The sequence below is a fragment of the Alosa sapidissima genome, chromosome 11, assembly GCF_018492685.1.
Source record: "Alosa sapidissima isolate fAloSap1 chromosome 11, fAloSap1.pri, whole genome shotgun sequence".
NCBI lineage: Eukaryota > Metazoa > Chordata > Actinopteri > Clupeiformes > Clupeidae > Alosa > Alosa sapidissima.
The window spans coordinates 4836693-4860816 of record NC_055967.1 but is presented as its reverse complement, the minus strand read 5'-3'; the positions used below and the strand labels follow the sequence as shown (position 1 = coordinate 4860816).

The following is a 24124-nucleotide window of genomic DNA, read 5'->3' as shown; positions in this document are numbered from 1 at the left end:
ATGGCGCTCTCTTTCTTATTAAGCTGTCAGACCATGCGCGAGTGAACACTTTTAACCGCAAATTGAGTTAGAGCAAAGGTTCGCTGTGATAACGCCAGTGTGAGCGTGGAAATTCACAAACAGGCTCCGGCGTCGCACGCATGACGACAGACGCTAAAGTTGGTAATAACTTAATTTCCAGGCCAAACAGCAGTGGAGCAATGTAATAAACTGGTGTGGGGAAATGTAGATCTTCAGCCTCACACAACAAGAGTGTTGGAAAGAAACTGTTGTTAAAAACAATGAAGTACCAAACCAGAAACCTTAGGGGTGTGTGTATGTATCCAAAAAGATGATTCACAGTAAAATGTAAAATTGTAAAGTGATTCTCATTTACTTGTCCAAAGTATGCCTTTGGTCTTGTAAAGGACCAAACGTGAACTGTGTCAGCAGCGTGGAGTGGAATAGCGTCTATGTGCACTTCTTTAACCTAACCAAACTTGATCCCCAAGGAGCCACTGAACTTTTATTTGGACTGATTCATCACTGTTACCTCTAGGTCCTCCTGACCAATAAAGGACTCATAGCTGCGTCGTACCGAGTCCTGGACCCCAGCTCGGCCCTGGGCCTGTGCTTCTCGTTCAGCCCGGTCACGGGGAGGATCCCCCCTGGGGACTGCCACGCCCTGGAGGTCACCTTCTCCTCCAGCACCCTGGGAGCCTTCTCTGAGGACTTCTACTTTGCCGTCGAGGGAAACCCCCTGCCTCTCGTCCTGACGTTCAGGTGACCCCTACCTCCACTTGGGTATCAATGATCCCCTCCCAATCCCCTCCCCTGTGTCCTCCTCCTCCTCCTCCTCAACAGTGCTTAGCCTAAGCTTTTTATCTCAATTTACCAGATGAATAAATATGACCCTCCACAACCACCACCACCATGCATCCTGTCTGTCCCCTGGCTGGGGACTTTCTTTGCTTTCCTATTGTTGCATGATTTATACAATGAATTAAATGACTCCTTCAGGGTTGCACCTAAGTGAAAAGTACAATGCGGGGGGGCTTGGCGTGAGCACTGTTGGGTCTCAGACGGACTCTCACCCACTCCAATCCTGGCACCTCTTCCTGATTAAGATGTATTACCATGGGAGAGTGCTGAGTTTGAGAATCACTGAATTACCCTTCTGCATTGTCATCCAAGAAATTGACTGATTTTGTTTTTTTCCCCTCCCTTTCCCCTCTCCCCTTTTCCAGTCCTTCTTCCTCTCTTTCATTCAGTTGCTCTCTCGCTCCCTCTCTGCTTTGCACACTCTCGATTTTCATTAATTGCTTCTCGGCGTCCGATGACCTTCACATGCTCAGCGGAGGCCTCAGACTTAACTCAAGGCTCTCTGTGGTGCTTTATGTCTTGCAGGGGCTGTGTAATGGGGCCCACGTTCCACTTCAGCATCCCGGAGCTCAACTTCGGGGAGGTGTCCTTCGGTAAATTAACTTGTAGCTTGGTGTTTCATTTGCAATCAATGCGGCTGTATGCCAGGCGACTAGTGCTCATGTCTCACTGTTCAATAATGACTTGTGCATAGCACCTTCTACAAATGGAGTACAGTTTTTGGTTCTGAGAGTAAATGTTTTTTTGTCAGGTTTTTGTCCCATCTTAGCTTTGATCATTGGTCTTTATACCCAAACACTGGGTTTTTACCTCCTGAACCTGGACCATCTACCAATGGCATAAACCCAGCTTCCTCCTGTTTTTACTCGCAGGGTTTCCACAGACGCTGACCTGCTGTTTGACCAACACCTCACTGGTGCCCATGACCTTTGACCTCCGGGTTCCAGGGGATGGCACCGGGCCGCCCAGCATCACCAGTGCCCACCAGGTGTCACACCTAAACAGAACCGAGTGGCTCACAGGCGAGTCGTCGGGAGAGCCCCCCACTGAGTTCTCCGTCGTCCCCAGCTCTGGAACAGTGCGTGCCCAAGGACAGATGGACCTCCAGGTAAAATCCCAAAAAAAGCATATGGAAATTGTTTTCCTGGATGGAGATAGCATGGAACAATTCAGAAGTAAACCAAATACAATGCAAAGTAGGCTGGTATCTGGCCCTGTCAAGAACAATGAGGCTGGCTCATCGTGATGCCCTTCATTGCTTTCTGTGGGGGATTGAGGGAGGTGTCATGCTGGCATAGAGAGCCACTGCTTGTATGCTGAGTCATTTGGAAAAGGCCATCTGATTGAAGGCTCTTTTAAATCTCAGGGCCTTTAATCAAGAGGAGACCTTTAATACATAATCAGCCTTAAGGCCAGGCTTTTTTCTCCTTTAAAGGTCTGCAGGCTTCCATTATATCAAGACAGACCAAAAGAAGATGTCTCTCTCTCTCTCTCTCTCTCTCTCTCTCCCTCCTGTCTCTCTGTCTCTCTCGTTCCCCATCTCCGTTCCTATCTCATCCGGGGCCGTGATTATCCTGTCTTCCCTTTGCCAGCCTCTCCTGGCGCAGGTTACCTTGTGTACCTGTCATCTGGGGCGGCGTTCTCCCATCTCCGGTGGGGAGGGTTGGGGAGGCTGTGGGGGAGCTGTCACTTCCTCACGGGGGCTAATCTGCTGGATCTGTCCAGCTGTCTGGCGGCCTCTTTTGTGCGAGGTGTCTCCTGTCAGCGTGCCGCCCCGGCAGCTCTTCCCCACCGTGGTGACAGCCGAGCGGATTGGGCCGCTGACCGGCCCTAATGAGGGGCTCCACTCTGCTCTGCGCAGAGAGGACGGAATATGGATGAGACTGGGCCAGCGCTTCGCACATATGGACAGAGGATAATCGCTGAGAAAGACCACACACACACACACACACGCACGCACACACACACACACACACACACAGACACACACACACACACACACAATGGCAGAGACATGCATATATGCTCACAAGCACACACACACACACACACACACACACACACACACACACACACACACAAGCACATACGCTCATTAAGACAAACACAGAGTACAGACAAACAGAAACAGATTTGGATGGATTTTGGCTGCCTGTGCCAGGTTTTTAGCTACATCCTCATTTGATGTGCCAATCAGTTTGTTTGTGTGTGAGTGTGTGTGTGTGTGTGTGTGTGTGTGTGTGCGCGTGTGTGAGATTGTGTGTCTGGTAGTGCATGCTTGTGTGTGTGTATGCAACTGTATGTGCTAGAGCGCTTGCACATGTGTGTGTGTGTGTGTGCTGTTTATGTGTGCATATGTATGTGTGAGAGCTTGTGTATGTGCTCAGCAGGCAGCTCCGCAGGACTAAAGCATCTGCCATCACTCTCCCCCATCACAGCAGTTGCTGCTGTGTGCAATAAACCATGTAACTTAATTTCCACTAACACTCTTCCTACACACCAGCCTGATGTGCCAGCTTAGGCAGAGCCGCCACACATAAAAAAAAAAAAAAAATACTTTTTGCTCCTGACTTAACAACTAGCACATACAGTTTATCTTTGAGTTGGCCTACCCTGAAATGTTTGTTGAAAGCTGTGTATTTCTCCAGTCATACTCACACAGAGGTTTCTTATCTCATTCAGTTTAGTGTCACACTTATCTTCTGCTTGCCTGTGCCCTGCAGGTCACCCTGTGCTCGAACACAGTCCGCAGCTACAGCCTGGCCCTGGTGGTGGATGTCCAGGGCGTTGGTGAAGATGTGCTGGCCCTCCCAATCCATGCCAGGTCAGTCGGGATGGTTAACCGTGAGGAACAAATTAGAAACAGCTACTCATGGAAGCATTCTGTCCTCTCTGGATACATTAAAGTGTATATCTTCAGATTGCTACTTCAGTTAATGAAATGAATGTTGTTCTTTGTCTAACAACGTCATTAAGGACATTCTCCTTTGTGAGCACAAGGACAATAAATGATATATAGCTAACAGCAGGCTATTTCCTCAGCTGTGTATTTACATTTACTAAGATGAATTGTAAACAACATTGGGCAGAAGATTTCAAAGCAGTCAAGCAAATGAACATCATGAGAACAGTACAGTAATGACCTTTTCAAATGGCGTTCAAGATTACAATGCAGCTAACACTACACAGGGTCCTCACGGTCATTGGCAAACTAAAACATACAACAAAGTCATGCAAATAGCATTTGGTTGGTTTGGAAATGAATGTCAAAGCCAGTATGGAAAAATACAGTAGCTTTTCCCCCCAAATGTTTGAGATTTAAAATGCAGAAAACAAGGACACTTTCATGGATATGAATATTGAAAGTTGTTGTGGTGTTGTTTGAGTAACACTAGGGTTTTTACATACATACAGTATCTCACAGAAGTGAGTACACCCCTCACATTTCTGCAAATATTTTATTATATCTTTTCATGGGACAACACTGAAGAATTGACACTTTGATACAATGTGAATTAGTGAGTGTACAGCTTGTGTAACAGTGTAAATTTGCGGTCCCCTCAAAATAACTCAACACACAGCCATTAATGTCTAAACCGCTGGCAGCAAAAGTGAGTAGACACCTAAGTGAAAATGTCCAAATTGTGCCCAAAGTGTCAATATTTTGTGTGGCCATAATTATTTTCCAGCAATGCCTTAAGCCTCTTGGGCATGCAGTTCACCAGAGCTTCACAGGTTGCCACTGGAATTCTCTTCCACTCCTCCATGACGACATCACGGAGCTGGTAGATGTTAGAGACCTCGCGCTCTTCCACATTCCGTTTGAGGATGCCCCACAGATGCTCAATAAGGTTCAGGTCTGGAGACATGCTTGGCCAGTCCATCACCTTTACCCTCAAATTCTTTAGCAAGGCAGTGGTCGTCTAGGAGGTGTGTTTGGGGTCGTTATCATGTTGGAATACTGCCCTGCGGCCCAGTTTCTGAAGGGAGGGGATCATGCTGTATGTCACTGTATTTGGTAGTTGGCATTCATGGTTCCCTCAATGAACTGTAGCTCCCCAGTGCCGGCAGCACTCATGCAGCCCCAGAACATGACACTCCCACCACCATGCTTGACTGTAGGCAAGACACACTTGTCTTTGTACTCCTCACCTGGTTGCTGCCACACATGCTTCATATCATCTGAACCAAATAAGTTTATCTTGGTCTCATCAGACCAGAGGACATGGTTCCAGTATTTCATATCCTTAGTCTGCTTGTCTTCAGCAAACTGTTTGCTAGCTTTCTTGCGCATCATCTTTAGAAGAGGCTTCCTTTTGGTACGACAGCCATGCAGACCAATTTGATGCAGTGTGTGGCCGATGGTCTGCAATGCTGGCAGCACTCATACGTCTATTTTCCAAAGACAACCTGGATATGACGCTGAGCATGCACACTCAACTTCTTTGGGCCACCATGGTTAGGCCTGTTCTGAGTGGAACCTGTCCTGTTCAAACTGCTGTATGGTCTTGGCCATCGTGCTGCAGCTCAGTTTCAGGGTATTGGCAATATACTTATAGCCTAAGCCATCTTATGTAGAACTCAGAGAGTTCTTTGCCATGAGGTGCCATAATGAACTTCCAGTGACCAGTATGAGTGATAACACCAAATTTAACACACCTGCTCTCCATTCACACCTGAGACCTTGTAACACTAACGAGTCACATGACACTGGGGAGGGAAATGGCTAATTGGGCCCAAGTTGGACATTTTCACTTACGGCTCCTACACACAGCTGCGTGCGTTGTGTTGCTGGAGACGCATCCCATTCACTTTACATGGGCTCACGTCATCCGTTGCCGAACTGAATTGTGGGTCCGTCGCGTCACGTTTCTCCTGTCGCTCGTGTTGAGAAGTTCAGCTGTTGCTGCACCGACAGACGCCACCGGCCAATCAAGCCAATCTACGGACAGCACCAACCAATCAAATTACGGTTATACTTCAAGTCATTTGCATAGCTACCGTCGGGAACACCCACTGGCATGCGTTGACGGAATGCAACTGTGTGTAGGAGCCGTTAGGGGTCTACTCACTTTTGTTGCCAGTGGTTTAGATACTAATGGCTGTGTGTTGAGTTATTTTGAGGGTACCGTAAATAATAAACACTGTTATACAAGCTGTACACTGACTACTTTACATTGTAACAAAGTGTAATTTCTTCAGTGTTGTCCCATGAAAATATATAATAAAATATTTACAAAAATTTGAAGGGTGTACTCACTTTTGTGAGATACTGTACATACATACGTATTTTACGTTTTTCTGATAGGCAGCCGGTCTAAGCTAGTTGTACTTTACTAAATGAGTCGATCTGTGGTCCAGGTGCTCTATCCCTGAGGTGACTTTGGAGTCCCCTTCACTGAGGCTTGAGAGGTGCTTCTTGGATTACGCCTATGAGCATCCAGTGAAGCTGATCAACAACAGTGACCTGCCGGCATGCTATGGCCTCCTGTCTCAGGTCAATCTCAATCTCTCATGTAGTCTCTTGCATGAACTGCTTCAAGTTTCTCCCTCTATGCAGTCAGTAGGTTTCAGTGTGTGCAGGTATCTAGTTGCTTTTTAAAAATGCTTCTCTTACTGGATGTCTCTGTTTGTGCTTAGGAGTACGAGGAACATCCCTCTGTGTTGTACTCCAGCCCTCACCCACGGGGGGTCATCCCGCCGCATGGCTCTGCAGAGATCCCACTGGTGTTGCAGGTCAAGGCCCTGGGCCCTCTGGACATCACCGCTCATATCGCTGTGCTAGGCAGTCAGAGCTCACTGGTGAGCTCGGAGTGGTGCACTTTCCTTTGTGTGTGTGTGTGTGTGTTAGTGTGTGTGTGTGTGTGTGTTTGTGTTCCTGTAGACGCTATATGGTGAAAGGAGAGAAAGAGCCATTAGTATAAAATCAAAAACAACCCAAAAATTGCACACAAAATGTTTACTGCGACTTAAGTTCCCACTCAGCTTTATGAAATGCAAACGTCTGTGTTTCATTCTCTTGTTTTTGCTCTCGCTCCTCTATCCTCTTCTAACTGAGTCATTTTAATTGCTGTGTGTGTACAGTGGCTGTCTGTCATTCTGAAACCGTATTGACTCTGCTCCGGACCCTCTTTCTGCCCTATGTGACCCTCCCATCCTTCTCCCACAGGCCCTGCTGCTGTCCTGCCTCGCTGAGGGCCCGGTCATCCGTGTCGCTTCTGCAGAGGTGGACTTTGGCAGCATCCCGGTGCTGACGGACGTCCCCAGGCCACTGCAGCTGTCGAACCGCTCCCCCATCCCGGCTCGCTTCCTCGCACAGATGGTAGGTCCTGTCCCCTGACACCGAAGGGGGGCGAACCTGACGATGCATCTTTAGCACCACGTCGCCTTTTCTTTGTGACTCTCGGAAGCCAACAACCATCCGCCCTACGCTAATTCTTCTGTCTGTTCACTTCCGATCGTATTGAAACTACCTCTGTTTCGTATAAATCATTTCCAAATGAATAAAGTGCACAATGGCTCAGGGGATTGGCTGAGTGGTTAGTTGGCTTTGTAAATAATAGGCTGCCTTGTTGGATTAAATGGCTCTCAGCAGCATGGCTGGCGTCAGTGGCCCGGCCTTCCTGCTTCCCTCTCACTTTACATGGCATACGCACAGTGCATCCTTGCACAGATACTTGTGGAAGGCCTGCCACATTTCTCCAAGGCTGCCCCCCGATATTGCCATCTCGTTCCATCAGGGGCCGCCTTTGGCGGATATGCGCGCCGTTGGAATGGATCCTCGGAAATCAGAAACTGGAAATGACATGTCTTAAGAGCAGCGTGGCGAAACGCGATACCCTTAGAGCAGATGTCATTACACTCCCACGCAGATCACTGTCAGGCCGCCCAACATCGGGTGCTTGTTGAACACGATTCTTAAACATCGACATGACTGCACCATCACATCTTTATTCTGGCTGGTGGTGAGGATTTATGTGTGTCGTCCCAAAGGCTGGTCCTTATTTAGCAATGTATTCAGCCCACTTGGTACATCACAGTAATGCATACCTGCAGTTCACAGAACTAGGGAAGGAAGTATCATTTCAGATTTATTCTTACATGGTAGTGTATTTGTGTATGATGTATGACTATGCTGTATCACTAAACCATTGTTTTAAATGGTTAACAGTTTTTACAAGGAAAAAAAAGTTTCACAAAAAGCCAATATAGCCAGGGTTATGTGTAAGCTTATTGAAATTATGCTGTTAGATGTTAACAGAGAAATTTTCATTTAAAAATATTTGGACAAAGCCAGCAGATAACACACAAACAGAGTGACATCACAGAAGGTTGTCGCTGTCATGGGGATACTGAGGAACAGACAGTGACGGGAGCATCTGGAGTTTCTAGTAAATAAGCTCATAAAATTTCCACAACAGCACTGAAGAACAAAGCTGAGCTCAATGTTTGATGTTCCTTTTTCTCTCTTCAAAAATTATTCCCTCTCTGGTGCGTGGTAACACCTTAAGACAGGAGAATTACAGAACTGCACTGGGTTACAGCAGTGAAAACTCTGAACTCTGTCAGAAGAATTGAGAGAACTGTGCAGTAATATATGCATGCCACAAAAAGTTCTATTTTTCTTCTCTGTCCCATTTTTCTCTGCTCATTCATAGTTTGGTGTAACTAGACAGCCCTTTGGAAAGCAATCAAGAGCTAGACAGTGCAGTATTCAAAGGAGTAGCCCCCCCCCCAAAGAAAAAAAACATGGACCACAACAATATTGTGCTTTGAAAGGTTGTAATTGCTTTGTTAAATTGTACGAAATAACTGCAGTAGAGTAATTTGACAGATAATTGCCTTCTCTGCCCTTGTCTCCTCCATCACCTCTCAGTAGTGAGTGACTGAGTGCCACAACTCAGGAACAAAGGGAATACAAGAAGAGCAGAGATAAGTGTATCTGTAGGACATAACTTCACCTCTCTGCCCCTGTCATCTCGCTCGGGTAGCATTCAGATGCATGCGCGCTGATAACTGTCACCGCCACGCCGCCACAGTCAGAGCTGTCCCGATCGCCTGATGAGATTCATCTTCAAACTGCCGAGCCCAGGAAATTCTCTGACCCTGTCCTCTCCTCTAAAGCCTCAAGACTGACGCATTGATAAGGCGAGAGTTTTTACGAAGCATTTTCAGGCATCAATCGATCGCGATTCTTCTGGAATTACATTACATGCGGCTCGATAGTGTGGCGGTAAGCCAGCAGGCCCTGAAAGCTGGCTTGAGGTGCTGAAAGAATACGGAAGATTTGAAAACAAACGCAGCCTTGTGTTTGCATTTTGTTCATCAGTTTTGTGTTGCAAAGAACAGAGCATGCCTAGGTATTACGATCCTTTGGGGCTGGAGGCATGGCTCCAGAGATTTGGTTCCATTTTCATCCCCCTCGTACCGGTTGTAGTTCAAAGCAATCAATGGCATTAAGTCTCTTTAATGCAGGTCTGATCTGATTATTGAAATTTCAGCCCTGCTCATTTCTTTGCTCAGATTCTTGGGAGACCACCCCAGTCCACCTCCCTATCGACCAGCTCGACTTTCACTCCCCTCCCTCCTTAAGATAAAGGCTGAGAAAGTGATCTATGACTCCCAGGTGACTCAGAGGACCCAGTGGTCTCAGATTAGTCCCTCTCCATTTTCGCTCGTCCACTGGGGGCCGTGGCTTGCCGCGAGTCGCGTGTGCATCCAAGAGATTTTTCGACAAGGGCAGCGTTTGTCTTTGTGGTGGACTCCCCTCTCTCTTTCTCTTTCTCTCTCTCTCTCTCTCTCTCTCTCTTTCTCTCTCTCTCTCTCTCTCTCTCTGTTTCCCCACCCTGGGTGTAATTGGCCGATAGCAGACTGTGAGCTGTAAATGAGAACCAAATAGAGGGTGTGCAGAGGGTGTTCCTTCCTACAGAACGTTCATTACCCTGCCCGAGTCCTGCTGCTCATTTAGCTCCGACCCACGGGGGCTGATTCTTTTTGCGGATGCCCTCGATTTGCCCGGCACGTTGGAGTCTAAACACACCTCAGATGAAGAGGGCGGTTTTAAAGGGCACTTTGTCTTCTGAAGCTGATACTGTTAAATATTCAGCAAGTTGCTGCTTTGCGACAAGAGGACAGGTGTCCCTCAGCTTTATTTCTCCTGCTCGGTTATTCTAGTCATTTTGTCGCAATCTCGCCTCAGATTCCCACTATTTTTAAACCCCATCTGCTGTGCCTATGATGCTCTATCAGTAGTCATGGGCTATCTCTACCCTACAGCAGAAGGTACGTCCTCCTCCGTTTCAATCTGTGCCTTTTAGCCCACCTCATGCTTAAAACTTAACAGATGTTAACATAAAATACATTTTTGAAATTTTAATTAGATTCTCTGTACAGGCTGGCAATGAGCGTTTTAGGCTTGAGGTGTTTACATTGTTTAGGACATAATGAACTGGGTACCTTGTGGCCATGATCCATCCCACACCTCACGCTGCACTGTTCTGCAGTGGCACTAGACGCAGAGAGCCACGCGCTCGCAAGTCACACTCTGCCTTTATGATGAATGGTGCTCTGTGCTCTGAAGACGCCCCTGATAACTGCAGTAGCTGTGTCCCATAGATAAATACAACACTATCAATCAAGACACCCTGCAGTCATGGTCTGTTTTTCCTAGTCTGAATAACATGCCCTGTTGGAACTTGGAATTAAAAGGTAATGTGTGAACCATTAGTCGGCTTGCTTGGAAATTGATTCTTATCCCTGTTTCCCATTCTCTCTCTCTCTCTCTGTCTCTCTCTCACTCTTTCTGCACACATTGAAAGAAGGCACTATGACAGGCTGTGATGCCAATTAGGTACTCCCATGTTTGCCCATGTGTAGCAGATGGAAGAAAGCCGGGGATTTGGTCGTACTGGAATTACCTTTATTAGGCAACTTACCAAATCATTTCTCTGCGAGATTTATTGTTGAATTCTCACCAAGAAAAAAATGCATTCCGTTAGAGGGTTGTGTTTAGAAATGTTGCTCAAATGCTTGCAAACACACAAGCACACACACACACACACACACACTCCTCTCCTTTCCTCTCCTCCCTTCAGGTTCCTCTGTATCCTCCTTCATCTGATAACCCGACTCTCCCTCAACTCTCTTATTGCCTCCATTAGCAGGTTTGCACTCACACTCAAATTGATAAGGTGTTTAGTGGAGCTCTCACATAGTGGAGCACTGTGCCCGGCCTCCTCTCCAAGTAGCCTCCCCAGAGGCACGCTTAGATAACGGGGATGTCTTAGGAGCCAGAAGTGCAGACATGGGTGTCACTACACATCTGCTTGTTAAGGCTTCTTCTTCTTAAGACTGAGGTAGAGGAGATTTTGTTGTTTTGTTAACAAGATTTGGATGGGCAGCCCCTCTTGTGAGCCAGAGAGAGAGACAGATGGGATGTGGAATCAAGAAATGACCTCAGGCTGGACTCAGATGTAGGTCTTTGTGGGACCTGTATGTGGCGTGGGATGCTGCTTCTTGCACCATAGCTCCTCCCCCCAGTTTGTTTTTATTGTGAGGAATTAATTTTATTTCAGGAGAGTGTAGCACATTTTTGCCCAGATGGCTAGGGTTTTCTGCTTGGGAAAAAAAAAGAAGTTTATTACATTTGCTACCCAAAGATGTTGTCCCAGTTTCCTTAAGTTTTGTTGACAAAATGATGGGCATAACTGTAAAAAAAACCATGGTATAGCTGCTGAACCACAAATCAAAGAGGTTAAGAGGCTATACTAATCTGTGCTTTGGACAGTCAGGCATGTGACCCTGGTGGTACTTCCTAATAGAGATATCTTCCACCGTGTCTTTGGCAGGCGCGGAGGAAATCCGTGTGGCGTGTGGAGCCCAGTGAGGGAGTTGTTCCCCCGCTGGGAGAGCTGGAGGTCCGGCTGGTAGTTCACCTGGACGACTCTGTACCCTTCCAGGACAAGCTGCTTCTGTCCGTGCAGGACTCACACACCCAGATCATCGCTGTCTCTGCCAGAGGCAAGGGTTCCACCATCATCACAGACCGGCCCTTTGCACCCAGTCTAGACCTGGGAGACCACTTTAGGTTGGTGTAAATACCCATGATGCTCCCCAGCAGCATATATTCTGAAGACCTCCTAGCAAGCAGTAAACATACTGTATTTTTTTACTGCTCATGAAGTGATCCTAAAATTATACACCATTGTAGGCTCTACAAAGCTTATTGAGACATAAAAATAAATAGCAAAAACTCTGCCTGTGACTTACTCCTTGATTCTTATTTCTCTTTCAGCTCAGGCCCATGCCAGTACCACTTCCGGTTGACCAACCGTGGCCGCCGCTACCATCAGCTGTTCTGGACCACCGAGGGCCAGATCCCATTCCGGCGTAGAATCACCATGCCCAAATGCTCGCCCAGGGACATGAAAGCCCGTAACACCCTGGCGCCAGAAGCTGCTGAGCTCCACCAAGTCTTCAGCCTGCGACCCATGCGCATGGAGCTTGCCCCTGGGCAGTCGGCCGATATGGTGCTGGAGGGATCCTCTGCTATACCCAAGGTATCGTAACACCCCCAATTATCACCACTTTTGTTCAGAAATTCTAAAACAACAATGTTCACTTCAAAATAACATTTACTAAATGAACCTTACATTTTTCAGTAGCCATAGATTTGTAGATTTGAACAAAATCTGGTTTGGTTCTTAACGGGAGCATTTACTGCCTAAAATATCTGATTTTGTTTACCACGCTCTGAGTTATAGTGCTGGCCTGATGGGTCGCCTATTTACACCGTTTCAACGGCACATGAACGGTTAGACCGAGAATTCTCGTCATGAAATTAAAATTCCACTGGAGCTCCAAGCGGTTGTGTACACGCAGCCTTACAACACTGTTTACAGCTCTTTGAGTCACGGTAAAATGTCATTTTTGGTACATAGCTAATTTAGATACACCTATGGTGTGGGTGGTTGCATTTATTTAGGAGTCCGCCGTCTTGGTTTGTATAGAAATGGATATTAAGTGACACATACACGCAAGACGGCGGAAATACGGGACCGACGGTAATAGGGGGAGTTCCGATACGGTTGCACATGGCCACTGTTCCATCCATTATTTTTATAGCACAAAGGGCTGCCTGAGCAGTGTGTAGTGAAATAATTCTACATACCACAATGTGAAACAGCCTTGAAAACAAACCTTGAAAAGGCTGAACTGTAATGCAGTTTGAAAATAACAAACACAAACAACATTAACAAAAAATAGCAAATCCCACAAGAAACAACACATAAATTACACCCTAAAGCAAAAGAACATCATTGAGTCTGGGTAGTGTAGGAAATAATACATATTAGCCTGTGGAACAAAGCAATGCTTTTTCTAAAACTCCGTGTTTTTAATGAGCCTTGGTTTAATGGTTGGTCGTGCACTGTCAGTGTGTGAGTCACTGCCTCCATAAAATGCTGGTATCACTGGTATGGGTAGCATTTTGTTTCCTTTGAGGTAACCATCCCAAGTAAGTTTGTAGTGAATCATAAATATTTGCTGTGATAACAGCACATTACATGTTTCACAGTACTGCTCATGAACTATTTATGAAATACCACGTATTATGCATTAATATATTATGTGTTTCACTACATATATATCTTTATTGTCTGAATAGGGCATTCCAATGAACCCCCAAAAGCTTTTATTTTTAAATGCCAAAGCACAACAGATTACACGCAATGCTGCTCAGCCCAGCATATGGCTTTGGCGGCACTCAATATGGATCAAAGACAATCCGTGATGTTACCAGGACAGATACAGTCGTGTGAAATACACACCGCGTGCCATTTATAGCTATCTTGTCGCATCAGAGCACCAGGCAGCCCAAGGTTGAGCACCGCAGAGATAAAGGGTGGTCAAAGCCACCCTTAATCTCTCCCCAGTTGCGTCGGACCGCGCCGCGTATCGACTTCCTCTCCTGGGCATTAGTGAGATGCATGCCTCCCTGAGTCCTTATTGATTTAATGGGAAGCTCGAGGAGGGAGAAGGTGAGCAGCGGTGATAAGCACCTCGCCACAGAAAAGCCTGGACTGGGTTGCGTCCACGCCAACTCTCAGAAGGAGTGCAGTGGTGGTTGCTGGCAGGTTGGATGTCTGTCAGTGAGGCACACAGAGACATGGCAGAGCTTCACTGGCATAGCTTTGGCACAGCGCTGGCACAATATTGACACAGCAGGCCAGGGCCTTAGTTCTGTGTGCCAGGTGGAACTGTGCCTGTGTTTGCCTGGATGACTAGATTAAACATGAAAGATTGAAGATGCAGATGTTTGTGTGTGCATGTGTGTGTGTGTGCATGCTTTTGTGTTGTTATTTCGGTGTGCATTTTCAGCATATATTCATCAGTTTTTATTTACGTATGCATGTGTCTGTGTCTGTGCGCGTTTGTGTGTACCGGTATGTGTCTGTGTGTCTGTGTGCATGTGTCTATGTGTGTTTGTGTACATATGTGTGCATGTGTCTGTGTGTCTGTGTGCATGTGTCTATGTGTGTTTGTGTACGTATGTGTGCATGCTGTTCTGTTTCTTAGGTGGTTCAGGAGACACTGGTGTGCTACGGTATTGTTGGCCACCAGAGTGGGAAGGAGCGTGTCATGACAGTGGACGTCAGCTGCCGTTTCATCGCCCCTGTCCTGTCCATCTCATCCCAGGAGCTTCACTTCTACGTGCAGAAGGTACAACAGCCCCCCCCCCCCCCCCCCCACACAGTTCAACACCTCCCACCATACAACACAGCTCACACACAGCTTGCATAACCACGCAAGCACATTAACCCCATTCGCTCATTATCGTTTCAAATTGTAATCTGATGGAGGTTCGCTCTGAAGTCAGCCATAGTGAGCGTTGCGTTGCGTAAGGCTTCAGAGCTTCACATGTCATGTCTGTCATCAGTGCAGCGTGAGCTCATTGAGCCACTCGCGGGATTCATTAAATGTACTACTCCAGCTCGCTGTGGCGCGAAGCGTGCGCTAGCGTGACTCAGTCTGTGTGTGTGTGTGTGTGTGTGTGTTTGTTGTCTTGCAGGGATTATTCACCCCCCTCTCCTCTCGCAAAAAAAAACAAAAACAATAAACAAATTAGCCATTCGTGCACCAGTTTGTTGTTTCGTTTATTCTGCCGAGCAAATAATGCCTGTGACAAAGCATCAGGGTGTGCTGTAGTCTTCTTCAAGGGGAAAAGTTGAGAAAAAGAAAGTGCTGAAAGAAAAGTGCTTTTCTGAATGAAAGTGTTTCCATTCAGAGGTGTCTGCTTTACAACCAATCTTCCATTCATTTGTTGAATTAACATTCAGTGATGATAACTGTATGACTATAGTTGATGACCATACAGCATACTACAGTATATATTGACATAGAGTCTGATTAAGATGTTGCCCAGATGTGACTGATTTACAAATGAGGCATCATTCTGACTGACCAATATTGACCGACCAGTCACAACATGAATCGGCAACCAGGCATGTTTTCAGCACATCACATCACACCTTGTTCAAGTCGGATACGCATGTTTCCAGTGGTGAACGTCACGTGTCACATTTGATGCTGATTTGCGTGCTAAATTGAAAACCTCAGTCATATGGTCAGTGTCGTAAGAACTAATGAGATGAAATGCGACAGAGATGTGCTTGTTGTGAACTGTGGCTGATATCACTTGATGGAGTAATACCCTCTAGGAAAGTGTTTGGTCAGCATGCCTTTTTAGTTTCATTGCCATTCTTGTATTGCTTTGATGCTCTAGGAGGCACTTAAGACTCTGACTATGGGTGTACTGTATTCATAAAAACGACAAATTGTATATTTTACATCTTTGGTTACATGTTCAGATATAAGAGCTGCCATGCAGAGAGGGGCCATAGGACAATATTCTGGTCCATGAAATGCGGCTACCCAGAAAAATATGGATTTGGCTATGACTTCCTTAATAGTTCAGTATCCAAACTAGATGTACGGTCAAATGAAAACAGATGTGTATGTTAAGCTTGTGGATTGCCTACGGGGCGAAGACAGGAGGCCCTCTGGATTCCAGGCCCATTCATTGTCCCCCCCGGGTATGAGCAGCCCTGAAGAATGGCTTTATCTGGCTCCGGCCGGAAGCTCCGCCATCAGAACCGAGCTGATTCTCTGTCCCCTCTATTTCACTTTTATTATCGCTGCGCCCATAGCCGCAGCTCATCAGATTTGTGTCCTCTCCCCTCGCAGCGCTGAAGCTGCGCATATTTTCACCCATTCCTTCATATCTCACACCACGCCATCATTCAGCAGGCTCCTTGCAAGCTGGCTTTCTGTTTTTTTTTTTTTTTTTTTGTCCTTTTATTCGGTACTGAAAATGCTAATTTATTTCGGTGGCGTTCCTTTATCTGATGCTGTCCCCATTCATCTGTATGGTGACAGCCCAGCAAGTCGATTTACAGTGTGGCTCGTGGAACTGGGAGGAATAAAGCAATTAGAGAGAGAGAGAAAGAGGGGGAGGAGCGGCGAGAGAGAGAGAGAGAGAGAGAGAGAGAGAGAGAGAGGGTAAATGAGAGGAAAGGAGAGCTAGAAGAAGGACTATGGGAGGCAGACGAAGGCAGGGTGAAAAAGTGCTTGAAGTGGAGTTTGTTTAAATTGACAGGCTCTCTAGAAAAACGAGAGTGACTCGGGTCACATTATTAGCATAATTATCCATCGACAGTTGAGCTCAGAGCCTTTTCCATTGTTGTTTACAGAAATGCCAAATACAATCCTACTAGGGGAAAGAATTCCCCTAGCAGGATTGGAGTTTCAGGTTAATATTCCATAAGAACATAAAATGATACTTGATGTTTGTTGTTCCTCTACAAATCTCCATATCTCATTGTTTGTCTTGTTTATGATGGTTCTGGTTGTCTTACCCTTGTCCACAGACTCCTGGTGTTTCTCTGGTCCCCCTTTACCAGAAGCTGGTTCTGACGAGTGTGTCCAGTCTGGCCCTGTCCTTTGAGCTGAGCGTCAACGAGCCCTTCGGCTTGTGTGAAAACTCTGGCGATAATGCATTTATCATGTCAAAGGTACAGTAGTGTAATTTCACCGGTCTCAAGATGTGACACTGTTCCAGCCCAGCAGTCTAGGTGATGAAGGAGCCAAGGCAAAGGTGTTCAAAAGACTATCACTTGTCCTCAGGGAGAATCGCTTAAGCTGACAGGTTGAACCTGGCTTTGCCCACTGTCAGGATTTGGGAGAGTTGCTGTAGTCCTGTTACAAAACCCCTGATATACTTTATCAGTGTGTCTGTACATAGGCTCCTATGGGATTGCGCTTTGAGTTTTTCAGTGAGAGGTACAGTAGTCAAAAATGTTGAGTCATTTTTGAAAAATATGTCTTTGTCTTTGTTGTATTCTGGGACGGTAGGGGTCTGGGAGTGGATGCAGGGGGTTTAGTGGTGCTGTCAGTACTCTATCGTAGTCATCCCAATTCAGGATGCACAGATGGCCATCACGTTTTTATCATGAAATGTTTCAGGAAATGACAAAACCTTACCAAGGGAATATCCAGCAAATGCAAGTTATGTCATTACTTTGCCTGCTGTTTCTGTTTGCCTTGTCAAGAAAGTCCATGTGCTGAATTATTTGTTTGGCAACTTTTGATGACGAAAACCATAGCACACTATGCCAACACTTAACCATTGAAAATATGATATGATATAATATGACTAAGGTATCTTAAATGATCAAGACCAGCAAGTGCTGGCAGGCCCACCATTCAAGATCCAGTTAGATAAAATTGTATTCAAATTTCCAATGAAGAAACAATTAAAGTAAAAGCTATTATATGTTATGTCAAGTACAATTATTTCAAATTGTAGAAGAGAAAAAGAGAAGAGAGAAGGTTTGAGAATTAAAAGAAACTTATTTTGTTTCTGGGTGTTATATTTGATTTGGATTTTTGTTTCAATTTCCATAAAGCCAATATCCATCTGTTCTCCATTGAGTTCTACCACAGAGTCATCCGAGGAGGACCCACAAGGGATGCATGTTCTCATATCAAATCAAGGGGCAGCCGTGGCCTGCTGGTTAGCGCTTCGGACTTCGAACCGGAGAGTTGCCGGTTCGAACCCCAACCAGTAGGCACGGCTATAGTGCCCTTGAGCAAGGCACCTAACCCCTCACTGAGCGCCGCTGTTGTTGCAGGCAGCTCTATGTGCCGGGATTAGTGTGTGCTTCACCTCACTGTGGGCTAAGTGTGTTTCACTAATTTATGGATTAGGATAAATGCAGAGACCAAATTTCCCTCACAGGACTCAAAAGAGTATGTAAGGGATAATATATAGAACGCCGGTCATTATTGAGAAAATTAGTCCCGTTAAGGCGAACCGGACCCCGACGCGCAGTGGTCGTATAATGATATAATGGTATAATAATAACATACATTATCCCGCTTATTACATGGCTACTTACCTAAACGAAATAATAAACTTCCCACTATATGACTTTAGCCTACATAGCCTAGCCTATTTGTTACCGTTCATTGTGGCATTTGCTGAGAAACATAGTTCGCAACAACACACGTTGAACTCGAATCAAACATTCTTTAGAACACAGCTGATCAACCGTCTGCTTTCACTTTTGAGTGAAGTTCCAGTTCTTGCGTAGTGATATGAAATACCTGAAGTAGAAGCACAAACTCCGTTGCCATTGAAAGCGGTAATTATATGTTTGCAGCGGTAATTACACGAAAATATTTTACTGTAGAACTTTGGGAAAGCCCATTCAAGTCAATGGAGCGTTCTACTTGCCTTGTGAAGAGCTGTGTAATAAATATACTTACTTATACTTATACTAAGAGTACCCAACACAATGTGTTTTACTGTGCCTCCTGTACTCATCCATTTTTGACTCTCTAATTAAACAGAGAGTTTCTTTTGCAGCAGTAGGGACACAAACCTCAGTCGGCTTCCCAACTTATACTGCCAATTACCTCTGTGTGAGCACCCAATTCTGGGTCTCTGTGGTGTATCCTGTCTGTCTGTTGTGGTACTCCTGTGGAGAGATAGAAAGTAGAGTGTTTTTGTTTTTGAGTGTTGAGTGTTTGTGGGACTTTCCTGAAATCATGCCTTGCCAGTAGGCAGTCTCATATTTATTTCTGCTTGCTTTGCAGAGTCTAGTCTTGGGGGTGGGGGCACGGACAGAGCTGTGGGTGCGCTTCGACCCGCTGTACCGGCGCGACCAGGTGACCCGTGTGGCCGAGGACGTCCTGGAGATCCGCTACCATGGCCACCCGCAGCGGGACTTGGTGGTGCTCAAGGGCGAGGTCCACTTCCCCAACCTGCAGTTCTCCAGCACCACACTGGACTTTGGCTGCGTGCTCAACCACACCGAGAGCCAGCAGCACATCACCATGACCAACAGCAGCCCGCTGCCCGTCTTCTACCGCTGGGCCTTCCTGCTGGACCACAAGCGCCACTGCATCAGGTCAGGCAGGCGTTTTCATATAGAGTCTTTGCTGTAGTGTTATTTTAGAGGGAAAGTCTAATACTGAATAGAGTAACCCATGTATTATGCAGCACTTTTGTATGCAGCTGAGGACTAAATACTAAATACATAGAAATTAAATGTATTTACAGATTACAGTTTATATTCCAAAATATGTTCATGTAGATTAACTTGGTACAAGAACATATGTTAGAAGTACATCTATCCAAATATGTCATGCCATATCTGCACAGGAAGTTATGTCTGTAGAACTGGATTATGTAAGAGAACACTCAAAGTACAAAAGAGGTATTCTGAGGACTAGTCAGCCACACTGGAATACCCACTTCCTCTGTGGGCTAGCTGATGAATGAATGATTTCCCCATGCCTGATGGGGCTCTGGTAACACCAACTGCTCATTTTATTTACTGTGTGAGCCACACTTGGCTGTTTCTATGGCATTGTTTGCTTGCCTGAGAGCTTCTTTATGAATGAGCTGCACGTCAATCTCCTTTTCATGGGTCAATCTCTGTCCTGTGACACAGAAATAGGAAAGATCCCTGTGTGGGCTATGTTAATGAGAGCTCCTGATGACCCTTATGCAGCCTGACACACTGTTTGCTTTGTGTTGCCTTCTCCTTTGAAGCCTGGCCCTGGTTAGTGGCCGTGTGCCATGCACACCGAGTATGGCAAGAATAAGCCTGCCTGGTTACAGCATATTTTTTCATCGCAGGAGTGATACATATTTAATCCAGGAAGCCACGACAGACGGCGTGGAGGCATCTGCCAACATGGAGTCCAATTAAGGCTGCATTTAGGCAAACCGCTTCCTCTCCACCTCCCAACCTCACACACACACACACACACACACACACACACACACACACACACACACCATCCTGTGAGATACTTGCGCTGCAGACGGCACACCATCCGCTGCTGCTGTTTTATCTCCAGCAGACTGAGCCGCGGCCCATTCATCCCATATGCTTTCTCATCTGCACAAAAAAAAACAGCCACAGTCATCCTCACGCTCATACATGCACGGCACGCCGGACCGCCGCAAAGTATGGCGGTCACAACAGAGCATGTTACAATAGCTCATCCTATGATACGCCATAGGAAAAGGCACCCCTCCCCCACCTCTTTTGGTTGGTGTGTTTTCTGTTTATTTTATTTTATTTTATTTATTTATTTATTTTGTTATTTCCCCTACTTCTTGGTCTTTTCTATTTAACTACACACACACGTAGTACAGTGTCAGTCCACTGCAAGGCAGTTTTACTGTAATGATCCCTGACAGAGGCTGGCTGTGGGCTGCAATCGAACCACTGGCCCATCTCGCTGTAATGAGAGAGAGAGAGAGAGAGAGAGAGAGAGAGAGCTCAGGAGAACGCTGGTGGTGAGTAATTTGAGCATGAGTGAGTAGCTGCGCAGTAGTGGTGTGTTACTACACGATGCCATGCCATCCCTGCCCAGCTGCAGGCACTCATGGAGTGCCAAGTCAACAACCAAAACGGCTCGCAGTGTTAATGAGACTGCTCAGCGTAGCTGGAATTGTCTTTGCTGTGTGATAATTAGCCATTAAGTCTGTGTAATCTTGTTCGGACAGGACAATTTATTATCTCTCTCTGTAGCATTTTATCTCTGCAGCTCCGTGAGTGGTGGTTTTGTGAATAACTGAATGAATTACAGTCAGTTGCCATTGAGAAGGGAAACTGCAGGAGAATGTGTGAAAATTTGGGGCAAACGCTGTCCCAGGCAGCAATTAGTCTCTGATCCAGATCTGGCCCGCATCTGTCCAGTGCCGGGCCAGCCTCCGCACATCATCAGCCATCTGGAAGTTGACAAACCCGCACTCCTAGGGCTGGACACAAAGCCCCATGCTGAGCCAGTCTCTCGGCGGGGAATCTCAGCTGTCGATGGCTGAGCGGCGTGGGCTTAGTTTTTACAGTGTTTAATTGTTCTCCAGCTCCTGCCATGTCCTGTCTCAGATAAATCAATAGCTCCCCACCCACACCCCACCCCACTCCACCCCACACCACTCCCTGAGGCCGAAAGAGCAGGCAGGGGAAGATTAATCACTCAGACTCATCACCTGGACTGGCCCAGCCCCATTGTCCAATCAGACGATGACCTTTCACTATCTAAGTGATTATTGCTGATTGGCCAGAGCTGTAGCTGACCTGAGCGGTAGCGGAACCTCCGGCTAACGGACAAGTTTAGCGCCCCCAAGACAAGGCGCTTTTTTCTTAATGCGCGGTTGATTGGGTGCTGATGGGTTTTACACACACACACACACCCTCCACACACACACACACACACACACACACACACACACACACACACATGCTAATCCCTCCTCCCACCCCACCCCATGCAGGTTTGCTGAGGGAGCGAGCCAGACTCGGACAGATCCGTCCGCAGGCGAGGAAACCCAGCACCGGCACCGGCCCCAGCATGAGCCACCTCACAAACACCACAACAGCAGCCGGGTGGACTCAAACAGGTCTGCGTCAGCCGCGCACCTTCACTCTAGCCTGCACTTTACACCACTTACTGTCTCTGGAGGGTTGCCCCCCGATTAGAGATAAGAGCTCTCTCTTAGCCCAGGCCGCATTGTAACCGGTCACAAGAGGAGCATGGCAGTATCACACAGAGTCATATGATACACATGCAAGATGGTGCCTCGTACAGCAACTTGAGCCGGACTTGGGGGAAGGATTCTGTGCATGTACAGATAGGAGGCATCTCGGCTCGGATTGTCAGCATGTGTGCAGTTACTGTATGAAATCCTCATGGCAGTCGAGTCCCAGGAGAATCTCACTCGACTGGCTGCCTTTGAAAAAAGAAAAAAAAAGAAAAGAAAAACACTGCGGCAGTCTTCCTTCAGCACATTAGACAATGTAACGAGCCCCTACTGCACCCCCCCCCCCCCCCCCCCCCCTTCACCGCTGCTGTCAGTTTTGTTTAATTGAATTATTTTCTCTTGGCTGTTGGGCGGTGGTGTCGGGAGACTAGTGCGATACAATGAAAGCTCACTTTCCAAGACACAATAGAGTGAGTGCACACAAACACACATGAAATACACACATGACACACAGACACACGCACAAGCTCAAATGAGAGTAGTGGGGCTGTTGGAGAAAAGCAGAACTCCAACCGGAGTGAGAATGAAGGGTGATAAGAGGAGGAGGAAGTCTTTAGTGTGGTAGTGTAGCTGTGCTCCCCATGCCGTCAGTACTGCTGGAGAGTACTAATTATCACTCCTAAAATGCTCTCTGTGATTGTGTGTCTGATGATGATTGTGGTGGTGGTGGGGGGGGGGGGGTACTCTTCATCTTATTCCCCATACAACAGTGCCCCCTGCTGTCTCCTCGGCTGCACTGCAGGCAGGCCCTGCATAGTCCCTTGCCTTCATCGCTCACTGGGTGTTCATACCCCTGCATCAGAAAAAGTCTGTTTCCTTCTTTTTCTTATCCTTTCTTCCACTTTCTGTCCTTCTCTCTCTCTCCCTCTCACTCTCTCTGTCCTCCTCTGTTCTTGCGCCTGCTCGTGCCACTGTTCAATATAGAAGATTTCCCATGATGGCATTACATAATAAATGGCATCTTAATTATTGAACACTATAATCTTTAATTAATAACCGCCTTGATGAAACCAAATTGGTTTTTCTGCTTGGTCCACCCCAAGGGAGAGGAAGGGAGAGACATGAAATGTAAAAGGCTATGAGATGATGCCCAGGAAATTAGATGGATTTACACGTGTATTGATTGAAAGGTCAAATGCATGTTTTATTCAAATAATAGTACTGTATTATCCTTGAATTTCCCCTGGGGATCAATAAAGTATCTATCTATCTATCTATCTATCTATCAATGCTAATTATCCAAAATGCATATTTGTATTCTTGTTGTTGGTAAAATGAAGTGGTGTGGACATGATTATTTTTCATTGTATTGTAGGGAATTGGCCACTCCCAAACAGCACTTAGACAATGAGGATGATGAGGAGAAGAAAGACCCGGAGAATGAGACGAAGGAAGGGAGGGGCTCCCCCAAGGAGTGCGTCCCAGCCCCACCTAATGGGACCCCCACCAACACCCCCATCAGCTTCACCCATAGAAAACTGGTGCAGTTTGGACGTCACTCTCCCCAGTGGCCCTCCAAAACAACCCCTGGTGTTCAGCCCAACATTGGGGTGGAGGAGGTGCATGCATATGTTGTATTTATTTTAGACTCCTTTTGCTTCTTCTTCTTTGTCAGTCAAGTTATGTTATGCCCTGTTTGTTTGTTTGTTTGTTTACTTGTTTGCTCCGGGCAGGTGTTTGACATCTTGCCAATCTACGGGCAGCTCCAGCCTGGTGAGAGCCAGCCGGTGGCGTTCTCGTTCTTTGGCCATGCCAACATCAGCAGCCAGGTGCTGGCTCTGTGTGAGGTGGAGGGGGGTCCCACCTATGAGATCACACTCAAGGGTGAAGCCTCGCTAGTCACCTACACACTGGACACCACTGACATCAGCCTTGGCCCTCAGGTACAGCATGCCTGAGTGTCTTTGTTTTATTGTCTTATGAATACCTGTTGGGCAACCATGTCATTAATCGTCATAACTGTTAAGACTGCCATTAACTGTCTTGAGTCTATATAGTTTCTACTCACTGTTTCAGAATATGGTCCGTTATGTGTCTACTGATTCCAATGGCATCAGAGTGGTAAAAAATATCTGCTTGGTACATAAACATGCAAGCTGCCCTGCCACACTCCCCAACTCACACTGACGTGGCAAGGACTCG

General features: G+C 46.5%; 1 protein-coding gene across 3 annotated transcripts in view; it reads left to right on the top strand.

Annotated features, from left to right (window-relative positions):
- hydin (HYDIN axonemal central pair apparatus protein) overlaps nt 1-24124 on the top strand; it is a 90057-nt gene that overhangs the window by 21329 nt on the left and 44604 nt on the right. For all 3 annotated transcript variants that reach the window (XM_042108674.1, XM_042108675.1, XM_042108673.1), the window contains exons 12-26: nt 539-762; nt 1387-1454; nt 1734-1969; nt 3585-3685; nt 6223-6358; nt 6502-6663; nt 7031-7183; nt 11709-11947; nt 12155-12419; nt 14437-14580; nt 16788-16931; nt 19018-19331; nt 21716-21841; nt 23298-23541; nt 23656-23865. In XM_042108674.1, the coding sequence (XP_041964608.1) occupies nt 539-762; nt 1387-1454; nt 1734-1969; nt 3585-3685; nt 6223-6358; nt 6502-6663; nt 7031-7183; nt 11709-11947; nt 12155-12419; nt 14437-14580; nt 16788-16931; nt 19018-19331; nt 21716-21841; nt 23298-23541; nt 23656-23865 (2766 nt within the window). The remainder of the gene's footprint in view (nt 1-538; nt 763-1386; nt 1455-1733; nt 1970-3584; nt 3686-6222; nt 6359-6501; nt 6664-7030; nt 7184-11708; nt 11948-12154; nt 12420-14436; nt 14581-16787; nt 16932-19017; nt 19332-21715; nt 21842-23297; nt 23542-23655; nt 23866-24124) is intronic.